Source organism: Syngnathus typhle, linkage group LG4, assembly GCF_033458585.1.
Source record: "Syngnathus typhle isolate RoL2023-S1 ecotype Sweden linkage group LG4, RoL_Styp_1.0, whole genome shotgun sequence".
Classification (NCBI taxonomy): Eukaryota; Metazoa; Chordata; class Actinopteri; order Syngnathiformes; family Syngnathidae; genus Syngnathus; species Syngnathus typhle.
The window spans coordinates 3,358,142-3,382,178 of record NC_083741.1 but is presented as its reverse complement, the minus strand read 5'-3'; the positions used below and the strand labels follow the sequence as shown (position 1 = coordinate 3,382,178).

At 43.4% G+C, this 24,037-nt stretch overlaps 2 protein-coding genes across 3 annotated transcripts; one reads left to right on the top strand and one right to left on the bottom strand.

Annotated features, from left to right (window-relative positions):
• Nucleotides 1–1,410: 1,410 nt before the first annotated feature.
• On the bottom strand, nucleotides 1,411–4,551 carry tlnrd1 (talin rod domain containing 1). The gene is made up of 2 exons (XM_061277025.1): nucleotides 4,156–4,551; nucleotides 1,411–3,928 (listed from the first exon to the last, which is right to left on the bottom strand). Exon 2 carries the CDS (start codon nucleotides 3,046–3,048, stop codon nucleotides 1,984–1,986), a length of 1,065 nt encoding a protein of 354 aa, XP_061133009.1. The 5' UTR covers nucleotides 3,049–3,928; nucleotides 4,156–4,551; the 3' UTR covers nucleotides 1,411–1,983.
• A 14,551-nt stretch (nucleotides 4,552–19,102) lies between these two features.
• mesd (mesoderm development LRP chaperone) lies at nucleotides 19,103–23,567 on the top strand. 2 transcript variants are annotated; one of them, XM_061277069.1, is made up of 4 exons: nucleotides 19,103–19,289; nucleotides 20,324–20,556; nucleotides 20,660–20,886; nucleotides 23,262–23,567. In XM_061277069.1, exons 1-4 carry the CDS (start codon nucleotides 19,134–19,136, stop codon nucleotides 23,270–23,272), a joined length of 627 nt encoding a protein of 208 aa, XP_061133053.1. In that variant the 5' UTR covers nucleotides 19,103–19,133; the 3' UTR covers nucleotides 23,273–23,567. The 2 variants fall into 2 exon arrangements, with proteins under 2 accessions (XP_061133053.1, XP_061133052.1); XM_061277068.1 differs by lacking the exon at nucleotides 23,262–23,567 and having other exon boundaries at nucleotides 20,660–21,190.
• The last annotated feature ends 470 nt before the right edge of the window (nucleotides 23,568–24,037 follow it).

Here is a 24,037-nt window from a genome sequence, read left to right as displayed (position 1 = left end):
ATTTTTCACGTCTGTTCTTCTCACCTCCAATGGTTGTACACTTTGTCCAGGTTGATGGCTTCATCTGCTTCTTGCTTTGACTTTATGCCCATCAGCTGGTCCAAATGTGTCACTTCAAGACGATTTCTGGATTTTGTTTTGATATGATTCATTAAACTAAATCCTCTTTCACAGTCGGCAGTGGAAGCTTGAAATGTAGCACAAATATCCACAAGCTGTGAGATCTCCTTTAGCTCCTCACATCTAAGTAGACTTTTCTCACTTGAAAAAGAAAAAATCTCCCCCAATTTCACAGCTTTTTCTTCAATTTGCACATACTCCGACAGCCATTCCATCTGAAAAGAACTGCATTTCTTTTTTACTGTGGCTTGGTGAGTGGATGTATCGCTGCCTGTTCGTTTCGCCAGGATGCGGGGTTTGTATTAGAATCAATTAACCTGCTAGCTAACCTGCACAGCGCATATAGGCAGGGCCCAGACGCAAGCACCATCAATGCCATGATTGGCTTCGTACCGTAAGTGAACCGTATCGTATCATTGGCTGGACACCTGTCACTCACTGAGAGAGAAACAAAAAAATAATTAAATTAAAATAAATAATTAATATAATAATACAATTGATATAATATATTATAATAATATATTATAATCTAATATTAACACGTTAGTTGATGTTGTTTAAGCGCTGGATAGATTTTCTTGTGCGCTGAGAATGTTCGGGCAGTGCGCGATTGCGCACGCGCGCAGTTTAGAGGGAACATTGACTGTGAGATTGTGAGGCAATGTAGCCTCAAGTCTTCATAGTTCTAAATAATCATGTGTTTGTTTCCTCATTGTTACCTCAAATACCATCATTAAATGAAGAGAACTTGGTATCTGAAGCATTTTTTAAATTTAGTATTAATGGCAATTTACTGGCAGCACATAATGCCAACTCACAGGTGCATCTTTAAGTCACATAGCTAGACACAGAGGCTCGAGGCGAGTGTCTGCTGCTGCAAAACACTTCAGCTTCTGTTTGCTGACACAGAGACATGAAGTCCTACTCCTCAAGGAAGTATAGTGTAAAATTTTAACTGAAAATTATTATTTACTGTACCTAAATACTTGTATGTATTAATATGTGGGGTCACTATTGTCTTGTAAGTTAGTTCTAACCAACAATATCAAGTTGTGCTACCTTAATTCTATGGGAGACTTTAGAGTCTACAAGTTTAAGTTGAATAGGATTGATGACATTTGGAAACCTGAAGACCCAGCTTTTCAAACAAAACCAGTTCTCTGAAGTCTAACGAAAATCAATCAAAACAGACCCTTTAATATGTATATTATGGGTAATTGCCTCCACTGGCATTTGGGTGAAATTAAAAATCATGGTTTGATTGAATAAATAAATGAGTCAAGCAACAACTTATCAGAAACATTTTAATTGTTGAAATAAATACTCCATTACATGCATGGTCGAACACATTAAAATACTATATGAAGTCTAAAAATGTGTAAAAGCCTGTGGCACACTCACAGCAGCTTTACCAAGTAGGAATTCACACACATTGAACAAAGCAAAATCGAGACACATGTCAGTCCTACCAAGCTCGAGCAGGTCAGTCAATCATAGGTTCACATAGCAAGGCTACATCCATCCTACATCAGGGCTGGTATTTTCACCAGAACTGAAAACTGAGGTAAACTTTTCAGGTTAGGAGGGTGGCGCCAGTTTGTGAAGATCAGGAAATGGGCCTGAGCTCACTTTAGAGTGACGGTGTCAAAGTGGCCTGATTACATAGGTTAAGAGTCATATCCAGCATGACCCAAAACCCTGAAGAGAATTGCTCATTGATGTTTCAGCGCTCTTCATGAACACCAGACTTCCGAGCACGTTTGTTGGAACCTTTTCCTAACCTGATGATCGGGGATAATATGTCTCTTTGGTATGTTCTTATAGGACAGAGTTGGACCAGAAATCATACTGGCTCTCCCTGAACTAGGTCACAGATTGAGAGTTGACTGGCGGCAGAGTCCTTGGAGATGAGCGCTCTCTGAGTGCCTGTGTGAGCAGGGTGCAGCCATCTGACACAGCACACGCTGAGTTCCGTAGGCGTTCCCGGTAATCGGCCATTTTGGAGCTGCTCTCAGGGTGTTGGGCAACATCCCTGAGTCCCTGGGTGAGGAGGACACACGCTGAAACCACACTCATGGCACCCCCTAACACTGCAGTCTGTACACCCTTCCCTTCAGTAGAAATACTTGCAGCTCTCCCCAGGAACTGAGGCTCTGTGGCAAAGCTGACCAGCGCATTGACTGCTTGGACCAGTGCGGCACTGAAGAGGACACAACGATTCCTTGTTAGCTCGCTGGGCTGAGTTTTGACCTCTTTTACGCAAGCCAGGAAAGCAGTGCCGCTAGTGCTCATGCTCTTGACGCTAAGTTTGAACTGCTCTTTTCCAAAGCGGTCCCTGGACCTTTCGCTGGCCAGCGACGAGATGTCTGTCAGAGTCTTGAGGTTGGTGGAGATGTTCTGGGAGAGCTCGAGGAGGAGCTGGGGAGTGAGGTTCAGCAGTGGGGTGACTCGGAGTACGCTGCAGCTATGTTCAACCTCATGCCGACAACGGGTCACTTTGTAACGGTCCACAAGACCAGGCAAGCAGGGCTGTGAGCCGGTGGTCTCTACTGCTGCCAGATACGCAGCATGGGCAGAGCACTCAGTCAAAGAAACCACTAGATCAGCCATCTCCAACAGGCGGTCCCCCACCTCTGTGAATCGGCCCATGTTGAGCTGGCTTTGTATGTCATGGGTGAGAATAGAGAGCTCTTTCGTCCTTGCAATGACCGTATCGCGACACTGGTCAAAGGTGTCTGCCACTGCCACACCCTCAGAAGTCATGACTGGCCTGGTCTCACTGGACAGCAGGAGGATGTCGGCCACCAGCTGCATTTTGCCCTTACATGTGTCACAGATAGACGAAAGGCGCTTTCTCTGCTGAAGACTGCCACTGGGTGTGCTGATGGATCCCTCACTAGTCGATTTGCCAGAGCCACCACTAGCCATAATAAGGAGGGGAGTGCCAGTTGGGATGGTCAAACCGCTCTTTTTGACAAGGTTATTTATAGTTTTCCGCTGTTGCTGCAAATTGCATTGTTCTGTTGAAGTTCCAAGCCGATGCTCACTGCAGTTTAAAATTTCAGAGCAAAACAAAAAGCAACTGGCCAAAAGTCTTCCTTAAATTCCTTCAAAATATGGCAAATCAACTGTACATTATATGCTGTTACACTGGAGTTATTGGTTATAATGCTATTGTAAACTCTGGTGAAAAGTAAAAGAAATGTACTGCATTATTGAAGTGACAATCCAATTGTCCCCTTGTTATTTACTTCAGTCAGTTACTAATATTAGCGTATAAGAGCTTGTGCGGACCGATTAATGTAAATGCCCTGAGTTAAAAATACAAGTATCAGTATAGCCTCAGGCAACAGAAACAGAAAAATTCACAGATTGAATTTGAAATGAAATCACAAACTGCAAGTAAATGCCTTCTGATAGGCAAAGTGCAGATGGAAAATGGTCCATTATGCAATTTACATACGAGATAGACAAAAAAAATCAAGTTAAAAGAACTTTGAATACATTTGAAAATTGTGCTGTTTTAGTAAGATTATAGATTACACCATTTATCTGTGACAATGAAAAAAAAACTCAAACTTTTTTGATAATTAACTGAAGTTTCTTTCGGTTAAGCTCAATGGGATATCATCTTGTGTCCACTCGAATAAGGGCGGATCTTGAACAGCACCTTGCCCGACTGGTTCCCGTTAAGTTTGACCGGTCTGCCGTACTCAGGCTGGTTACAGACGGGACACCATCCGGGCAGTACTTTTGGACAGCAAGAAAAGGTGGTTTTCCTTCCAGCGCCATCGTTTCATGAATCCCACTGGAGAAAAAGAAATCAATCCTCTCGGTTAAAGTCCATTCACCCCGACCCCACGATCCAGTTTCAACCTCGTCTTCTTCAAACACCAGCCCGGGTTACACTCTAGCGGTCGCTTCGACTCCATACGCATCGCCCGTACGTCCACCTCCTCCTTGGCGTCTTAACCCGGGACCAGAGCGCGCGAAACCCCGCCGAAACTCTGTGACCACTCGCTTCTTACACCATACCGTTCGGTAGTCGTCCCACGTGTTGCGAGTACAGGCGGCAGTGTCCCCAAAAGTAAAAATTGGTTTGCAAGAGGTGGCCCTTATTCCCAGAGATTCAAAGCGGCGTCGCGCGCTCCCACTGCAGTACTTTGAGGAAGCGGGGAGGGTGTGGTCGCGCTGAACGGCCGCTGGAGTGAGCCAACTTGGAGTGACACACTGATACAAGGCACCATTTGCGTACGACGAGCCACGCTCCACTTTTGGGAACTCCACAGCACCAAATAAGACTTCAAGAAGGCGGTCTGATGATCATGGTCGGCGTATTTATCGGCGTTTTTAAATTTGCTCTTTCACACTCCTCGTAGTTCTGCCATGAGACATCCCCGAGTCAAGTGTAACACCAACTCACCGAGCCGACACATACCGGATGTTTAAAAAATAAAGGCACAAAACGTTAAATTCTGTGTAGAAATGTTGAGAATGATACAAGTTAAAATTCAACACTAAACAAGTTTAGTTAAAATCGTTTAGGATTATTTTGGTCCACAATTATATACACTCAACAAATGCATAAATGTCAAACTTGATTGTATTGGTTCTTTTCAATAAATTTGAACTTTTATAAATACGAGACACCTAAAGTATTGTGGGGATAAATGGATTCAATATGCGGTAACATGAGCATATATGTAGAGTAAGTAGATTGCTTTTGTGTCAGTCTTGTTCATCTATCCAGGAGCACAAACTCCTCAGCACTTTGCAATTCAAATAGGATGACTCTCATGGCAGTTATGAAAAAGCCCCACAAAATCTTCCTGGCAACTACGTTTTTCCCATTATTTTTATTCGCATTTCTGAAGATTTGTGGTGTCTGAAGAATGACTTGTTTTGTATTTGTATTAAAATATTTGTAAAAGCAAGTAAAAGTTGTTTTCTCAGTATGTACTATGTTATATATATATATATATATATATATATATATATATATATATATATATATATATATATATATATATATATATATATAATATTCCCCTCTCACCCTCCGCGGGTGGTCTCCCACTCCAAGCTCGGGTCCTCTACCAGAGGCCTGGGAGCTTGAGGGTTCTGCGCAGTATTTTGGCTGTTCCTAGCACTGCACTCTTCTGGACTGAGATTTCTGATGTTGTTCCTGGAATCTGCTGTAGCCACTCCTCCAGTTTGGGGGTCACTGCCCCAAGTGCCCCAATGACCACGGGCACCACCGAGGCCTTCACTTTCCAGGCCTTCTCAAGCTCTTCTTTGAGGCCCTGGTATTTCTCTAGCTTCTCAAGTTCTTTTTTCCTGATGTTGCCATCGCTTGGTATTGCTATATCCACTACAACGGCGTTCTTCTGCTGTTTGTCCACCACCACAATGTCCGGTTGGTTCGCCATCACCATCTTGTCAGTCTGGATCTGTAAGTCCCACAGGATCTTGGCTCGCCCGTTCTCTGCCACCTTAGGGGGTGCTTCCCACTTTGAACTTGGGGCTTCCAGTCCATACTCTGCACAGATGTTCCTGTACACTATGCCAGCCACTTGGTTATGACGTTCCATGTATGCTTTCCCTGCTAGCATCTTACACCCTGCTGTTATGTGCTGGACTGTCTCAGGGGCCTCTTTGCACAGCCTACACCTTGGGTCTTGTCTGGTGTGGTAGATCTTGGCCTCTATTGCTCTGGTGTTCAGAGCCTGTTCCTGTGCAGCCATGATGAGTGCCTCTGTGCTGTCCTTCAGTCCAGCTTTTTCCAGCCATTGGTAGGATTTCTTGATGTCAGCCACTTCACTTATCTGCCGATGGTACATCCCATGTAGGGGTTTGTCCTCCCATGATGGTGTCTCTAGCCCAGGGGTGGGCAAACTTTTTGACTCGCGGGCCGAACTGGGTTCTAAATTTGGACCGGAGGGCCGGACAAGGAGCAGATGGACGTAGGCGTTGTGTGAAGTCATATAAGCGACCTGTAAAGGTCATTGCATAAAAGATCTTGGCCTTTAGTAGGTAGTAAAGCATGGATATTCCAAACAATTTTTTTGAAAACAAATGCATTTATTAACAGCATTAAAAAAATAATAATTCACTAGAAAACTGCTATCAGTGATTCTCATAAAATACGACACTGTTATTATGAATAACAATCTCCATACTTCAGTGCCTGCAGGTCAGATTAATGAAAGATGTTTATCTTATGAGATCACATCAAACGGCAAACATTCTGACCAAATATATCATCTTGAAGAATCGGTGAAAGCATACATCCAAATAAAGTAATCAAAACAGCAACACGGTGAGGGGTATCTGAAAATCAGAGCAGAGTTTTAACTCGCAAACACCTGGTAACAGAGGTGAGGAAACGGGAAACACCTCCTTAAAGTAAGCCTTAAGAACTTTACAGGTTAAGATTAGTCGCAAATAGGTGGTGCATCAATGTCCTTGAGCATCCTGCATTGTTTGAAAATGAGAATGATCGCTAGTTTCAATCCCTGCTATGTGTACAAATCATATTCAAAATGCATTTTTTTACAATAAACTTGAGAGCCTCCCGTCCATTTTCAGTGGGAACAGTGTTGTTGGTCTACCTTTTTTGCTAGTGCGTCATAGTCTGGAGTAAAATTTGTTGTGGCAATTCTTAGGCGAGATCCGAGGTGTTGGTCCATTTACCTTGATCTGTGACGGGTTGATGTTGATGTAGCTGAACGTCACGTCGCGTACGTCGAGCCAAATTGTCCACTCTTTTTTAACATTCGGCACTCACTTCTTTTTTTCGGGCCACTCATTTTAATGGAAGGATTCCAGGGGAAGGTTTGTGGGTGGCTTTAGCGCAAAACTGCATCTGAAAGCTCAGCGCGCGAATTATAAGAATGCTGTCGTCAAAGCCCACGCTCTAAATTCGGGACTGATACGAATAGAGCGAGAGTGCGCCAAGTCCGTACTACTGAGTACGTACACGCACTTGTGAGTGTGCACCGAGATTTCTGACACGGCTTCTGGTAGTAAATGCGCAGGCGAGCGCTTCGCCATCTACTGGGAAAACGCAGTCATTGCAGGCAAAATGACCAAAAAAAAAAAAGTTTAATAATACAATTTGTTCAGGGTTGGCGGGCCGGATTAAACGGTCCCGTGGGCCGGATGTGGCCCGCGGGCCGTAGTTTGCCCACCCCTGCTCTAGCCACTCTTCCTCTGTTTGCCATTGTCTGAGACATTCACTGAGCACGTCATCCGTTCGGGCCTTTTCCTTGATGTACTCATGGATCTTGGCTGTTTCATCCCGAACAGTGGCTCTCACACTCAGTAGTCCTCGGCCTCCTTCTTTACGGCTAGTGTACAGTCTCAAGGTACTGGACTTAGGGTGGAACCCTCCGTGCATGGTTAGGAGCTTAGATATATATATATATATATATATATATATATATATATATATATATATATATATATATATATATATATATATATATATATATCGAGAGCGAGAGAGAGAGAGAGAGAGAGAGAGAGAGAGAGAGAGAGAGAGAGAGAGAGAGAGAGAAACAGACAGACAGACAGACAGACAAATTTCTATGAGTCCACCTGTTTAGGTTTACAAAATTGACACAGGTGACAAGTCCTGACAACCCATGCTAGGCAACTGTCTAAAATTATTAATGGTGTACAGCAGTGGTCACCAAACTACGGCCCGCGGGCCGGATACGGCCCACGGGACCGTTTAATCCGGCCCGCCAACCCTGAACAAATTGTATTATTAAACTTTTTTTTCTGTGGTCATTTTGCCTGCAATGACTGCGTTTCCCCAGTAGATGGGGAAGCGCTCGCCTGCGCATTTACTACCGGAAACCGTGTCAGAAAGCTCGGTGCACACTCACAAGTGCGTGTACGTACTCAGTAGTACGGACATGGCGCACTCGCGCTCTATTTGTATCAGTCCTGAATTTAGAGCAATGGTTCCCAAACTTTTGCAGGCTGGCGCCCCCTTGGCTCCCCAGTGAATTCCTAGCGACGCCCCCCCCCCCCCCCCCGACACATGTGGAAAACAAACACCTCTTTCTTGATATTTGGTATGCTGCAATTTGAAAAGAGAAAGGTTAAACACAAATGTGTATTTCACAAATAAAACCCAATTTAGTAAACCAATTTATTTTTTAGCAGTTTTAACTGTTTCAGCAACATAGAATGGTAAATAAACATTCCACCAGTAACCTTCATTGTCTCACACGGTCGTCCACTGACTCGTCCTGCTGCACGTGCACGTTTGTACAAATCGTCAAACAAACGTTCAAACTTCTGACTTCGACTTCGGACTGCCGCCCCCCTACCGCCCCTTTCTTCCACACCGCACACTTTGGGAACCACGGATTTAGAGCGTGGGATGGGACGACAGCATTCTTGTAATTCGCGCGCTGAGCCTTCAGATGCAGTTTTGCGCTAAAGCCACCCACAAACCTTCCCCTGGAATCCTTCCATTAAAATGAGTCGCCCAAGGAAAAGCAAGGTGGACACAGTGCCGAGCGTTTAAAAGAGTGGCCAATTTGGCTCGACGTACGCGACGTGACGTTCAGTCACATGAACGTCAACATCAACCCGTCACAGATCGAGGTAAACGGACCAACACCTCGGATCTCGCCTAAGAATTGCCACAACAAATCTTACTCCAGACTATGACGCACTAGCAAACTTTAACAAAAAAGACAGCGGTGTCTACAAGCCTACTGGAACCTACAAAAGGATTATAAAGGTCAAAGTCAAAGTCTGCTTTATTGTCAACGTCTTCACATGCCGAGACACACAAAGAGATCGAAATTACGTTTTCTCTATCCCAGGGTGACAAGACATATTACACGATAGACATACAAGTAAACGACGCAATATAAAAAACAAGAAGGCACAAACAATAAATAATAAGAGTAATAAGAAATAATAAATAAACAGATAACACAACAAATAAGAGCCAGTGTGCATACAGACAGTAAAAGTACAGGACGCTACGCAGAACGGGGAAGCGAGTTCAGGATCCTAACAGCTTGGAGTATGAAGCTGTTTGAGAGTCTGGTGGTGCGGGAGCCCAGGCTTCTGTACCTCTTCCCAGAGGGCAGAAGCTCGAACAAAGAGTGAGCGGGGTGACTCACATCACTCACAATCGTGGTCGCCTTGCGGGTGAGATGGGAGGTGTAAATGTCCTTCAAGGAGGGGAGCGAAGCACCAATAATCTTACCAGCCGTGTTCACTATGCGCTGCAGGGCCTTCAAGTTGTAGTCAGTGCAGCCGCCACCCCAAACAGCAATACAGCTGGAGAGGACGCTCTCAATGGTGCCGCGATAAACTGTAGTCATGACGGCCGGAGGAGCGCTCGCTCGCCTGAGTTTCCGCAGGAAGTACAGGCGGCGCTGGGCTTTCTTTGCCAGTGATGCGGTGTTGGTGGACCAGGAGAGATCCTCACTGATGTGCACCCCCAGGAACGTGGCGCTGCTCACTCTCTCCACCACAGCACCGTCGATGGTCAGCGGCAGGTGTTGGGTGTGACCCTTCCGGAAGTCCACAACAATCTCCTTGGTCTTGTCGACGTTCAGCAGGAGGTTGTTGTCCCTGCACCACGTGGTCAGAAGGTCAACCTCCAGCCTGTATTGAGTCTCGTCTCCCTTGGTGATGAGACCCACCAGAGTCGTGTCGACAGCAAACTTCACTATGCGGTTGTCGCTGTAGGTCGCAGTGCAGCCACGCGTCAGGAGGGTGAAGAGCAGCGGACTGAGCACGCAGCCTTGGGGGCCCCCCGTGCTCAGCGTGATGCTGGCGGAGATTTTGTCGCCAACACGTACTACCTGTGGCCTCTGACAGAGGAAGTCCAGTAGCCAGTTGCAGAGGTAGGTACTGAGGCCCAGTGTGTCAAGTTTGCTGATGAGGCGTTGTGGCACAATGGTGTTGAAGGCAGAACTGAAGTCCACAAACAGCAATCTCACATACGAGTCCCTTCTCTCCAGGTGGGTGAGGGCCGAGTGGAGGGCAGAGCAGATGGCATCCTCAGAGGACCGTTTGGCTCGGTACGCAAACTGGAAGGGGTCAATGGTGGGGGGGAGAACGGATCGGATGTGCTCCATGACAAGCCGCTCAAAGCACTTCATGATGATGGGTGTAAGTGCCACGGGGCGGTAGTCATTGAAGCAGGACGGAGCGGGTTTCTTCGGCACAGGTACGATGGTGGCAGCTTTGAAACACGACGGGACGATGGCCTGCTGCAGGGAAGTGTTAAAGATGTCTGTGAAGACATCCGTCAGCTCACCAGCGCAGTCCTTCAGCGCTCGACCCGGGATGTTGTCAGGGCCTGCCGCCTTACGGATGTTGATAGCGGCAAGCGCCCTCCTCACGCTGTCGGCGGCGAGGCACAGGGGCAGCTCGTGTGAAGGGGGAGTGGCCTTCAGCAGGCAAGTGCGGTTCTGAGCGTTTTTTTAAGAAAATCATGGCACAACAAAACCAACAACAGGACTGACCGACAAAGACGTGGAACAAAAAGACAGGGTGACATTAGCAAAGACAGGAACAGAAACCAAACAGACATCGTGACAGTAACACATGCAATGATCCGATGGTGAGCGAGGGGCATACAGGACTTAAATACAAAACACGTTACATTGATTGAGGTGACACAGGAAGGGAGGGGCGACGCGAACAGAAACTATGGCAACCTAGACACATAGCAAAACTGGGGACGAGACATGACAAATCTCCCTCGAAATAAAACTTGAAATCACCTTTCTTCTTGTTTGTTGTCAATCGCGCATCGCATTGAGCCATCCTGCCCAACACACTTAGTCAGTAAAATTCATAATTGACGACACATCGTTTGATGCGATGGTGCAATCCTTGATGGTGTGTTATTGTCAAATATTGTTTGGTTTTTAATCTCCATCGCAAACCGGATATCATACGGAGGCCGCCATTACAGATGCGCAGAACGGATGCGCAAGACACGTCAGCTATATAAAGAGCGAGAGTTGTTTTCTTCCTATTAGTTTCAATTCACAGTTTAATTAGCAGTTTCAATCAGCAAATAACAAAATGCGTATTACAGGTAATATTTTATTTCACAACACTTTGCCTTGTTCCTTTCGTCTCTGCTGTTCACTTCAAACACGGTCTATACGACCGCAATGCTCTCATATCAGACGCTTGCTCGATCACCTGCTCGTTTGCTGTCACAATGTACCCTACACAAATCCGAAACATTTGTTGCGGCTCCGAGTCACGACGAGGGGCAAGTTTTGGTTTCGAAAGGTGTTTTTATTCCTCTTCAACGTCTCTCCCATACAGAGCCGCCTTTTTCACGTCCGCACTGATCGCGGTGGTGCCTTTACGGGCAGTCGGAGAAATCAACGCCAACAAAAAAAATTACATCCAGCCTAGTTAAGACCATACCAAAGACTATAAAAATGGGACCTATAGCCTCCCTGCGTGTGTGACGATCATTGGGACTTAAAAAAAAAAGAAAAAAAGAAAGAAATTAAAAAGATTTTTTTTAAAAAATTGGGTGCTTATTATACATGGGTACAGGCTTTTTTCCAGCATCAACATGCCATTTTTAGGGTGCGTAATATACATGGGGGCGCATTATACACGGAAAAAAACGGTACTTTATTTTTCTAATTTTTGAGCGATGGTGCCAAAAAAGGATCCGAGTAATGTCCGATGCTTTGGAAGAAATCAAAAATCGGCTGGAAACTCTGCGAACTCCGGAAAAAAATCTGCAGAGAACTCTGGATCCCTCCCTAAGTTGAAACATCTCTCAATATCACTCACATACATCAGTAAAATCACCCCGAAATACTCAAAGATAAAGAATTACAGCCGCTGCTTACCCTCCCAAAGTACTATGTGGCCATTGTGAACGGCAGCTTTTGTTATCAATACTATTCGGTGGAGCTAGGGCTTTGTGACTAAGCAAGCGGGAAGTTTTTGCTTGAACACAAACATGTACTGCCCAAAGACTGCTGGGTTAGGCTCTGGGATGCCCATGACCCTTCTGAGGATATGTGGTTCGGAATAGAAGATGAAAAAGAAGTGACAGCATCATCAAGTAAAATGTCCTTTGTGTAATGTATTTGGACTGTGTGGTTACCCGTACTGGGGGGTGGAGCTAGAGGTATGGCGGGCGGATGGCATGTTGTAGCTAGAGTAGACTGCTGCTAAAAGAACGAACATCAATACATGATTGACTCACTGCTTCCCTAAAACCTGGTCGTCCTGTCAAGTTATTTCTCATGGTATAGAGAAACATTACATGGTGTCAGAAGATAAACCTGAGCTGTAATATGGCACAATTCAAACCACCGCCGAATTTGAGTCTGGAAGGAAATCTTGCCGAGAACTGGAGAACGTGGCTGCAACGTTATGAACTTTTCGCGGTTGCCAGTGGAGTGGAAGAAAAGTCGGAGACGGTGCAATGTGCCACTTTCCTGCATGTTGCGGGAGAAGAAGCAATAAAACACAACAATGAGGGGATGGCCAAAGGACAGGTCTGCTGTGTCTGACAGTGTGCGACCATTTTGGACATTCAGAGAGGAGATCAGTTTTGCTTCTGGTCTGCTATTCAAATCAGAGAAACTCATTGTACCAGAGCTGTTGAGAGCACAAATGCTTGACAAGATACACGAGTCACATTTGGGCATGGTCAAATGTAAGGAAAGGGCAAGGGATGTTCTTTATTGGCCAGGCATGTCTGCCCAAATTGAGCAAGTTGTAGCGCAGTGTGCTATCTGCAATGAGAACAAGAGTAGCAATCAAAAAGAGCCGCTGATCTCACACCCCCTGCCAACTAGACCATGGGAGAAGGTTGGCTCAGACATGTTTCACAGCAATGGCTCTGAATATTTGCTGTGTGTTGACTACTTCTCAAAGTTCCCAGAGATAATGAGATTGACTGATACCACCAGTAAGGGTGCTATAAATGCCATGAAGTCCATGTTTGCTAGGCATGGGATCCCAGATATTTTGGTCAGTGATGGTGCTCCTCAGTATGCCAGTGCTGATTTCAAGAGCTTTGCAGAAAGCTGGGAGTTCAGTCATGTCTTCTCAAGTCCACACTATGCTCAATCAAATGGACAAGCAGAAAGGGCGGTGCAGACAGTGAAGAGAATGCTCAAGAAGTCTGGAGATCCTTACATTGCACTTCTGGAGTACAGGAATACACCACTGGAAGGTGTGGGCCTGTCACCTGCACAGATGCTGATGGGACGTCGGTTAAAGACAAAGTTACCAACGTCCACCTCACTACTCACTCCTGAAGGTGCACTAGAGGTTCATAACAAGCTGAAAGAAAAGCAAGCTACACAGAAAAGCTACTATGATCGTCATGCTAAGCATCTGCCGGAGCTACACGCTGGTGAAAATGTGAGAATGCAGTCGAGGAACACTTGGAGGCCAGCTGTAGTTCTGAAGCGGCACGAACAACAACGCTCCTATGTGGTGCGTACACCTGAGGGCAGGATGCTCAGAAGAAACCGGAGACATCTCAGGGAGACTGCTGAGAGGGTGTTTCCATCATCTACAACTGAGAGAGAATTGAATGTGGATATGGACTCTAACCAAAGTGCTGTTGATCAGGACAATTCACACTTAGAAACCTCAGCACATGTTCCGCAGTCACACAGTGACACTGTGTGCTCTCCCAAGCAGCCGTACCGTACTAAATCAGGGAGACTGGTCAAGACTCCAATACGGTTTAGAGAGTAAGGTCATTTAAAAAAAAAAAAAAATGTTGATAAGTTCTATTGCACTATTCCATGTTTGGTTTCATATTGCTGCATACCTGTACTTGATTACGGAAGAATATTTTGTTTGAATTTAGAGCAGAAATGTTGATTATTGGAAAGTTTTTATGTATACAGTGCTGGGTGATTTATTTGTTTTTTTTGGATGTTGTATCTGATGGATGGTATATTTGTTATTGTAGACAATTTGCCAGAAAAAAATATATATATATATGTTTTCTGTTGGTTGTTGTAAAAAAAAAAATAAAAAAAATAAATAAAAAAAAACTTAAGAAGGGGGATGTAATGTATTTGGACTGTGTGGTTACCCGTACTGGGGGGTGGAGCTAGAGGTATGGCGGGCGGATGGCATGTTGTAGCTAGAGTAGACTGCTGCTAAAAGAACGAACATCAATACATGATTGACTCACTGCTTCCCTAAAACCTGGTCGTCCTGTCAAGTTATTTCTCATGGTATAGAGAAACATTACACTTTGCAATTGCATACCATTACATTTAAAAGGAGAGCGCTCATCCGTCCATGTTTAACATTCAGAGGACAAATTGCAAGTTGACAACTTTCTATGAACAACATGCTGTTTGTATCCTGATGCAGAGAAATTATAATTACTTGTTGACAACTTTCCATGAACAACATGCTGTTTGTATCCTGATGCAGAGAAATTATAATTACTTGTAGGAGACATGCTAGTCTGTTTCCTGACTCCTGTTGAAGCGCCTTTGAACCACGTACAAGCACAACCACTCCAAACTCAAGAGGTGCAGCAGCACTGTTTCCACATCCTGTTCAATCATACTTGCCTCACTGTGTGGTGTGCAATACAAATATACAGCAGTGTGTGAGTTCAATTTCCCCACAAGAGATACTGATAAAATACAAGGCAGCATTGTTTGCGTTTTGACATTTTTTTTCTTCACAGCAGTACGTTAAGCTTAGCCCTCTGTCTCCTAAGACCAAATCCTTACAGATGAGCCACTGCTGCCCCCCCAATATACTGTCAGTTCAGTCAAGTTTCTGCCATAAAAATACATACCGTAATGGCCCGAATATAAGACAGTGTTTTTTGTGGGGGTCGTTTTACATTCGGGGTCTAGAAATTATACATTTTTGGACAGTTACGTCACCGCGCCTCAACTCTCGCGTGAGTTACCTCAGTTTATCACAGTTGTTGGAGCTTGTGCGCAGCTGTAAGTTAAAAGTTGCTGGTATCGACTCAGTGTGTTGCTGTGATTGTGTGCGTCTTTGACAAAAAGTGAGTATACACGTACATTCCATTGTTACTACTGTCTACTGTTGTGCTGTTTGTCTCATCGCGGTTTGTTTCATGTGTGCGCCGTTTGATTGATAGCTTCGGCGCGCTCCTTTAAGTTTGCCTCGCACCGTACGAGTAGCCGTTACGCAGCGCCACGGCGACTAACGGTCGCCAGCAAATGTATTTTGTTGTCTCGATCGATGACTTAAGTTTGGTGTGTTGCCAAGAGTATTTCATTTATGGTTATTTAGTATAGCGGAAGCGTTACGCGCAGTTATGTAATGTGTGCGATCTACTAGTGTTGTGTGACGTGCTATATTTGTGTCTGTTGCAGAACCACACACCACACACACACACACACAAACACATCCCACACACCCTTCACACACTTCATACAATAATCACACACACAAGAATCACATTCACACAGCCAAACACTCACCCATGTACACTACACGCACCTGCTCTCACATCCTTACGATCAAACGTGTGCCTACACCCTTTTGCCAGCTTGCCTGTATGCCTCTATGAGCCACGGTGCCTTCTACTCTTTTGCCAATAATTCAGTAAAGCAATCAAAACTGAACCGTGTCTTCCCTCCTGTGTTCTGACCGACACCCGGGGGCGAAAACCTTCCGAACCAACCCTGTATACAGTCCTCAGGCTCCCAAACAGAAACGTGGCGACAATCTGGAGAAAAGTGGGTCGACGATCGGCTACGTTAACCGGCAGCCTACGAGAAGTTATGATGCAAACTTCAAGATGGTGATAAATGAGGAAGGTAATGTACGGAGATGGAGAGCTCAAAAAGATCGCCTAAAAAATGCTCACAATCAGAGAAAAGCTTTCCGTGGTCCTCAGAGCGGCCGCTTTCAAGAGCTCGACAGGATCATTTGTTTCAGATGTACTCTAAATATTTTCTGTATAAAAATTAAATTTGGTGTTCAAAAAGTATTTTTTCCAACTTGAGTCTTGAAAAAAGGGGGTCGTCTTATAAACAGGGTCGTCTTATATTCCGGCCAATACGGTAAGTACTTTTTAAACTATACTATACTATAATATACTGATATTTTTAAAGCTCATTGCCGCCAAATAAATTGTTTCTTTTTTGTGCATAGGAGTAATTATCTTGGAATTATAACCAAATTGCAGGAATGGTTTTCTTCCCCACAAATTTTTACATACGTACAATATAAACTAATCCCTGTGCAATTTACGGTTACCGTTTGTAATGACTGTAGTGTGAGTGCTGCTTCTCGACTATACTTTAGCACAGGGCTCAGTTCCATTGGGTGGAGTTAGCCAAAGCGGAAACAGCTCGAAAATATGCATGACTCGGGCTGTAACTCTGATCTGTACAACAAGGTCACTGCCATTGTATTCTACCTTGTAACATTGTGACCATGTTCATGAATGGCTGTGGATGCCAAATTCGCATTGTAACTGGAAAGGATAAGTTCTGAAGAACTTAAACGTTGGACCAGTTTTTATATTTGTTTTTAATAGGACATTGCGTTGGTGTCTATTTTTGTTCTCATCCAAAACAATCCTACCCTAGCCTATTACATAAATCTTATCAGTAAAGGTTGATTTGAAGCAATTTGCGAACTACACTAACAATGTCAAATGTCAAACCAATTATTTGAATAGATTACAACAATTTGGTTTTGTACAGAAAATGAACTGCAAAATTGGATTCTAAATAACATTTGGAAGATGAATGAATAACCCAGTGATTCTTTTAGATCAGTGCCCTCTTATTTTTCCTAACTTTTTGTCTAAAGTCCATTCTAGCACGCACACACACACGCACGCGCACTCACACACACACACGCACACACACTCACACACACACACTGTTATTCTAGCCACCTCTTCCGACACTTCATGATCGGGGCCGGCTCTACGCAGGGGCAAGAGGGGGCAACTCCCCCTCAAACAGATGTCCTGCCTCCTCGAATCAAACTTTTAGAAGTGAAATATTCGCTGATAGAAAGACACGTTAATCAGCCCCCTCTCTTCTCTCATGTCGGTGCAGTGTGTGTCCTGCCTCACACAGCCTACTGTCAGGACTCCGCGTCCTCCGTAAACATCCAATCACTGTGAGTATGCAAATGAGGCAAGACGCAGCCAGAGAGTGTCAAGTTACAGTCAGCGTGGTAGGAGTTGGCAGAAGCAGTAAAAACTCCACCAAACTCGTCGTAATGACCCGCGCGCAATATAACTAATGATTAACAACAACTCAAATAATACTGAATATAACATTCATATTATATGTCCCCCCCCCACCCCCCCTGAGAGATTGCCACCTTATTGTGGTCAGGGGGTTTGCGTGCCTCAGTGACCCTACGAGCTATACCAGCAGAAGCTTTAATCTTCAGGTGGGACACCCAAGCTGGACAGGTCTTAGTGTAGAGGCCTGACAGAGTGCAATCCACTTCTCCAGGTTGAGCTCTGGACACACAGCTAACAACTGCCGTGAAGAAAACACTAACAGTGTTAAAAATGTGTAAAAAAAAAAAAAACATGCCCCTTTCACATTTCTGACTGCCCCCTCTTATGTGCATTCCTAGAACCGGCCCTGTTCATGATCCTTTGCATGTGGGAGGCACTTCTGTTTTTTGCGTAACCGGCGTTATTTCTATGGGAATTGTTGGCGCACTCCACTTTCAATGACAGTTACAAAACTTTAACAATGTAGGAACGCCAGTTATTGTAGGTTATAAGAGAAAACATTTCAAACTTGCTTTCTGCAAATCCAACAGTGTCGGAAAACGAAAAAAATGTCCAATTATGAACTCTGTCGCTTCAGACGTGAGGAATTTGAAAAGCGAATAAAGGTAGTCGCATTTTGTTGTGTTATTTACCTTAAGTATCTACATTCAACTCTTATGGTCACGAGTTGAACAAGGTAACGAAGATAAGAACGGAGTTTTCTATGCCGAGGGTGAGACGTTCATCATGGTGGCTGCTCCTCTGCGTTGGGAGGACTCAAATGTGATGGTTCGGGGCATCTGGTTACGACAGGGGTGCTCAAACTTTTTCAGCTCGCGAGCTACTTTTGAAATAACCAAGTCACAAAGATCTACCCACTAAAAAAAAAAAAATATATATATATATATATATATATATATATATATATATATATATATATATATATATATATATATATATATATATATATATATATACATACATGTATATATGTCATCGTGAAAAAAAAAGGAAAAAAGTCCTACTCCCATTCCCTATGAAAGTGATACTTCTTACTTACTAGGTGCCCCACTCATATATTAACCCTTTAAGTTTAAGAGAAAAAACAGGGTTCTGACAATTGGAGGGAACTCGCGAGAAAGCGTGTTTGTGTTGTGTTGTTAGCGTCGTTGTTTGAACACGCGTCAAGTGCGAGAGAAAAACAAAAAAAAAACATTTTAATATCACGCGATCGACCGGTCGTATTGGCCACCCCTGGGTTACGATGTCTCCTGGACGCCCTTGTTTTGTGTATGTGTCACGTCTGGAAGACCCTATTCCCTTTTCCTGATAAGAGGGTATCTGTTTGACACAACTTAGTCAATGTGAGGAGGTTTAAAGAGAAAATAAAGTCAAGAGTTTTCTTTACAATCTGTTCTATGCACCCCCACTGGTCAATAATAATCCGAATGATTTTGCATTTTGGGAAGATCAATTATGGGGAAAAATCCACCTGCTTGTATTCATCTTAATTCATGTGCTTTTTTTGGCTCGAAATTTTACAATCATATAAAGACAAGCTAATTTAATTTACTAACGGCTTGTACGTGTGTGTCCTAGTACGTTGAGATTTGCACAGTACATCTCCGGTGACGATATGTTTTTATTTTGAAAGTACCCCAGATAATGTTTTTGTTTCCCGTGGAATTTTACCGCTGAGACGTGTCCCACTGTCTTGTGACCGGCAAAAGCCGCAGCCAATCAGCTGGGACCATATGCCAACATGGCGTCTGCCTTTCGGTGGAAATGTGTAGCGCTCCTCATTTGTACTTGTTTGCTTCATTCTTTAGCGGCTGACAGTAAAGATAAACCTAAGAAAAAGAAGGACATAAGAGATTACAATGATGCAGATATGGCTCGTCTTCTTGAGCAGTGGGAGGTACTGCAACATGCTACTTTTCATTCATTTGATCATTATTAGCATATCTTATGTTTAACAAAATAGCTACAGTACACGTTTTCAAATGTCCAAATAGTCACTGTCTATATTCAGACACATTAACGTCATCCTCAAATTTACCCTTGGGTGTGATTTAGCCGTCGTTGGATCGACTGTGACAAAGTTCCCTTGCCAAACACAAGTATCGGTGGGGTGGTGATCCTCAAATTATATCAAATGGTTATGCATGTATGGTACAGATTTCGGACCAACCATTGATATCGCAGGCTTCCTCTGCAAGTACGAAAGTGCACCAAAGTGTGGAATCTGATTTTAATAAATTTCCAGGTCTGGAAAAGTATTGCAAATTATATGGAAAAGACAATATTGGTGGACCTGATATTGTCCAGTGGTACCTCTACTTAGGAACTTGTTTAGTTCCGCGATCGGCTTTGTAAGTCGAAAAGTGTGAATAGCATTTACAGTCCTTCAGAAAATTCTGGGATTGCATTCAACCGTTATAAGTGAAAATAAATTGCTTTAGTACATGCACATCTATTTCCTCAAATGTCACAAACTACTAAAGAAGTGTGAGAATTATCTTCTGGACAAAGGATACAATGTTGAAATCTCCAATGCGTAGGTTTGGAAGCCTGGTACTTTGTTTTTAATTTATTACAAATTTAATGTAAAATAATCACTTCCAGAGCAGGATTATTATAATTTTGGAATTTTAATTACAGTTAGTTTTCATATAGTTTTAAGTTTTGTCATTACAACTTTAGTTAGTTTTAATTAGATTTCAGAGTGATTTTTGGCTTTTAAAGTCAGTTTTGGTATTAGTTTTCCTTAAAAATGTTTTGCTTTGTCTTGATTAAAAAACACCATGGTAAGTAATGTGTAGTAAAAATGAAAAATTATTTTAAAACAGTTTAATAATACAGGGTACAGTTTCACAGTCCACAGACTTTGAATTAGACCAAGTGCAATAAATAATACCGCTTCTTACGACATTTCTCCTCCTATGCACACAGAAAGATGATGACATTGAGGAGGGTGATCTTCCAGAGCACCGGCGAGCTCCTCCTCCTATTGACTTTTCCAAGGTTGACCAGTCCAAACCTGAGGATCTGCTGAAAATGTCCAAGAAGGGTCGCACGCTGATGGTCTTTGCTACAGTGTCAGGGGAACCCACTGAGAAGGAGACGGAGGAGATCACAGGCTTGTGGCAGGGCAGCCTCTTCAATGCAAACTATGACATCCAAAGGTATGACACGTATTTGACCAGGTTTGATTTTTTTATCAATTTCCTTTTTATTTTTGCTTGATAAAATTAAAACACTGCACATGTTCTCTGTGTCCCCCTGCAGGTTTGTGGTGGGGTCCAATAGGGTGATATTCATGTTGCGAGATGGCAGCTTAGCCTGGGAAGTCAAAGATTTCCTGCTGACCCAGGAGCGCTGCTTGGACGTCACGGTTGAAGGACAGGTCTTCCCTGGGAAGGCTGCCAAGAAAGACAACGGCAAGCAGGGGGATGAAGTGACCGCCAAGAAGAAGAGCAAAAAGAAGACGGAGAGCACCAAGCTAGATTTGGAAGGTAACAGAGCCAGCCGTGGGAAACAGGAGCTATGATAGAATGGCAGTCGGCTTTTGATTTGTCTGAGAGGCTGCAGGACCACAGGAGTAGGTCTCAGTTCGAGGTCGATTATCGTTGAACGAATAAATCATTTCGGGATTAATTTCTTTGGATGCTGTGAACTCCCATTTATGATCTGTTGATCAATAGTCACTGCGTTGTTAAAGACAGCTTGTACATTTCTCAATTTCATTTTATGAAAATAAATGTTTTTTCTTTAATGCAGTTTCTCACACGTGAGATTAATAAAGTTCCTCTTATCTTATCTTATCTTATCTTAATACAAACGTTTTGAAATGTTTTTTGTTCAGTTTTCATTACATAGACTGTTTTGTTTTTGTTTGTATGTTTCTTCCTCCATTGGCTCTGTTTTGTATTTTGGTCCATTCATTATTTTCCCCCCACTTGTATTTCATTTGTAAGAGTGAGGGTGGCATCGTCTCTGTAAAATTGCATCCCATTACGAATATGGATAAAGGCAAGAGGTGACGTCAAGTGAGAGGACGGATGGTAAATTTTCAACCAATCCTTACATCCAATCACTAACGGGCAAACTCAGTTGTTGCGTTTGTTTGTGCTTACCGTATTTCCCGCACTATTGGGCGCACTTAAACTTAAAATTCACTCAAAAAAACACAGTGCGCCTTATAATGCAGAGCGCCTTATACAGTGCTTTGCGAAAGTATTCGGCCCCCTTGAATCTTTCAACATTTCGCAACATTTCAGGCTTCAAACAAAGATATGAAATTTTAATTTTTGGTCAAGAATCAACAAGTGGGACACAATCGTGAAGTGGAACGAAATTGATTGGATAATTTAAACCTTTTTAACAAATAAAAAACTGAAAAGTGGGGCGTGCAATATTATTCGGCCCCCTTGCGCTAATACTTTGTAGCGCCACCTTTTGCTGCAATTATAGCTGCAAGTCGCTTGGCATACGTCTCTATGAGTTTTGCACATCGAGAGACTGGAATTCTTGCCCATTCTTCCTTGCAAAACAGCTCGAGCTCAGTGAGGTTGGATAGAGAGCGTTTGTGAACAGCAGTCTTCAGCTCTTTCCACAGATTCGCGATTGGATTCAGGTCTGGACTTTGACTTGGCCATTCTAACACCTGGATACGTCTTTTTGTGAACCATTCCATTGTAGATTTGGCTTTATGTTTTGGATCTTTGTCCTGTTGGAAGATAAATCTCCGTCCCAGTCTCAGGTCTTTTGGAGACTCCAACAGGTTTTCTTCCAGAATGGTCCTGTATTTGGCTGCATCCATCTTCCCATCAATTTTAGCCATCTTCCCTGTCCCTGCTGAAGAAAAGCAGGCCCAAACCATGATGCTGCCACCACCATGTTTGACAGTAGGGATGGTGTGTTCAGGGTGATGAGCTGTGTTGCTTTTACGCCAAACACATCGTTTTGCATTGTGGCCAAAAAGTTAGATTTTGGTTTCATCTGACCAGAGCACCTTCTTCCACATGTTTGGTGTGTCTCCCAGGTGGCTTGTGGCAAACTTTAAACGAGACCTTTTGTGGATATCTTTGAGAAATAGCTTTCTTCTTGCCACTCTTCCATAAAGGCCAGATTTGTGCAGTGCACGACTGATTGTTGTCCTATGGACAGACTCTCCCACCTCAGCTGTAGTTATCTGCAGTTCATCCAGAGTGATCATGGGCCTCGTTGCTGCATCTCTGATCAGTCTTCTCCTTGTTTGAGATGAAAGTTTGGAGGGACGGCCGGGTCTTGGTAGACTTGCAGTGGTCTGATACTCCTTCCATTTCAATATAATTGCTTGCACAGTGCTCCTTGAGATGTTTAAAGCTTGGGAAATCTTTTTGTATCCAAATTCGTCTTTAAACTTCTCCACAACAGTATCTCGGACCTGCTTGGTGTGTTCTTTTGTCTTCATGGTTCTCTCTGCCCTTTGAACAGAACCCTGAGACTATCAAAGAGCAGGTGCATTTATACAGAGAATTGATTACACACAGGTGCATTCTATTTATCATCAGTCATTTAGGACAACATTGGATCATTCAAAGATCCTCACTGAACTTCTGGAGTGAGTTTTCTGCACTGAAAGTAAAGGGGCCGAATAATATTGCACGCCCCACCGTTCAATTTTTTTTTGTTAAAAAAGTTTAAATTATCCAATCAATTTCATTCCACTTCACGATTGTGTCCCACTTGTTGTTGATCCTTGACAAAAAATTACAAATTTATATCTTTGTTTGAAGCCTGAAATGTGGCGAAATGTTGAAAGGTTCAAGGGGGCCGAATACTTTCACAAGCCACTGTATACACCGTTTTAAATGTGTGTGTGTGTGTGTGTTATTTATTCTCACAGGGCCGCTGTGAGGATTTGTTCCCCCCTGTAATTTGGGCTAGGAAGGAAGCGACCTGTTCAAATTTGCCACACTACCTGAACAGACCCCCAGGAAGACAGAAAAGAAGGCAGTTGATGTCCAGGACTCACCCTTCTCAAAATGGGAGGAGGGCACAAATTCTTACGGGTTGACATTTTTATAGAGTTCCTGTTACAATTCTTATCCCCCTTCCCCACCAACTGTCACTTTGCTTGGGACAAAAGGAGCCTTCAGAACTGAAACTTCTTCTTAATCATTCATTCAAATAAATGAATTTATTCAAATCATTCTTGTTATCAAAGATTTCATCACAAAACCTGTCTGGCTTTTTCTTAAATTAACACTTTTGACATTGCTATAGTGTCAGCATTTAATTATAATGCACTGTCATTTTAATGCAAATTAATAAATGCAACACTATTAAGTTGCTTTGAAAACAGCTGAATAATAAAAATGGATTAATGAAGTACCGTTTTTTTCCGTGTATAGTGCGCAAAATTTAACTAATTTACTGTCCTAAAATCTGGGGTGCGTATTATACATGGGTACAAAAAATTTTTTTTTTTTTTTTTTTAAAGAAAGTCATGGTACAACAAAACCAACAACAGAACTGACCGACAAAGTCGTGGAACAAAAAGACAGGGTGACATTACCAAAGACAGGAACAGAATGACAGTAACACATGCAATGATCCAACGGTGAGCGAGGGGCAGACAGGACTTAAATACAAAACACGTTACATCGATTGAGGTGACAC

What these genes read in the sequence shown, in the direction of transcription:
- tlnrd1 (XM_061277025.1), bottom strand. Translation starts at nt 3,048, where the DNA reads ATGGCTAGTGGTGGCTCTGGCAAATCGACTAGTGAGGGATCCATCAGC.
- mesd (XM_061277068.1), top strand. Translation starts at nt 19,134, where the DNA reads ATGGCGTCTGCCTTTCGGTGGAAATGTGTAGCGCTCCTCATTTGTACT. An exon ending in GTCTTCTTGAGCAGTGGGAG is followed by an intron (nt 19,290 to 20,323) that starts GTACTGCAACAT and finishes CTATGCACACAG; the next exon opens with AAAGATGATGACATTGAGGA. An exon ending in GCAAACTATGACATCCAAAG is followed by an intron (nt 20,557 to 20,659) that starts GTATGACACGTA and finishes GTCCCCCTGCAG; the next exon opens with GTTTGTGGTGGGGTCCAATA.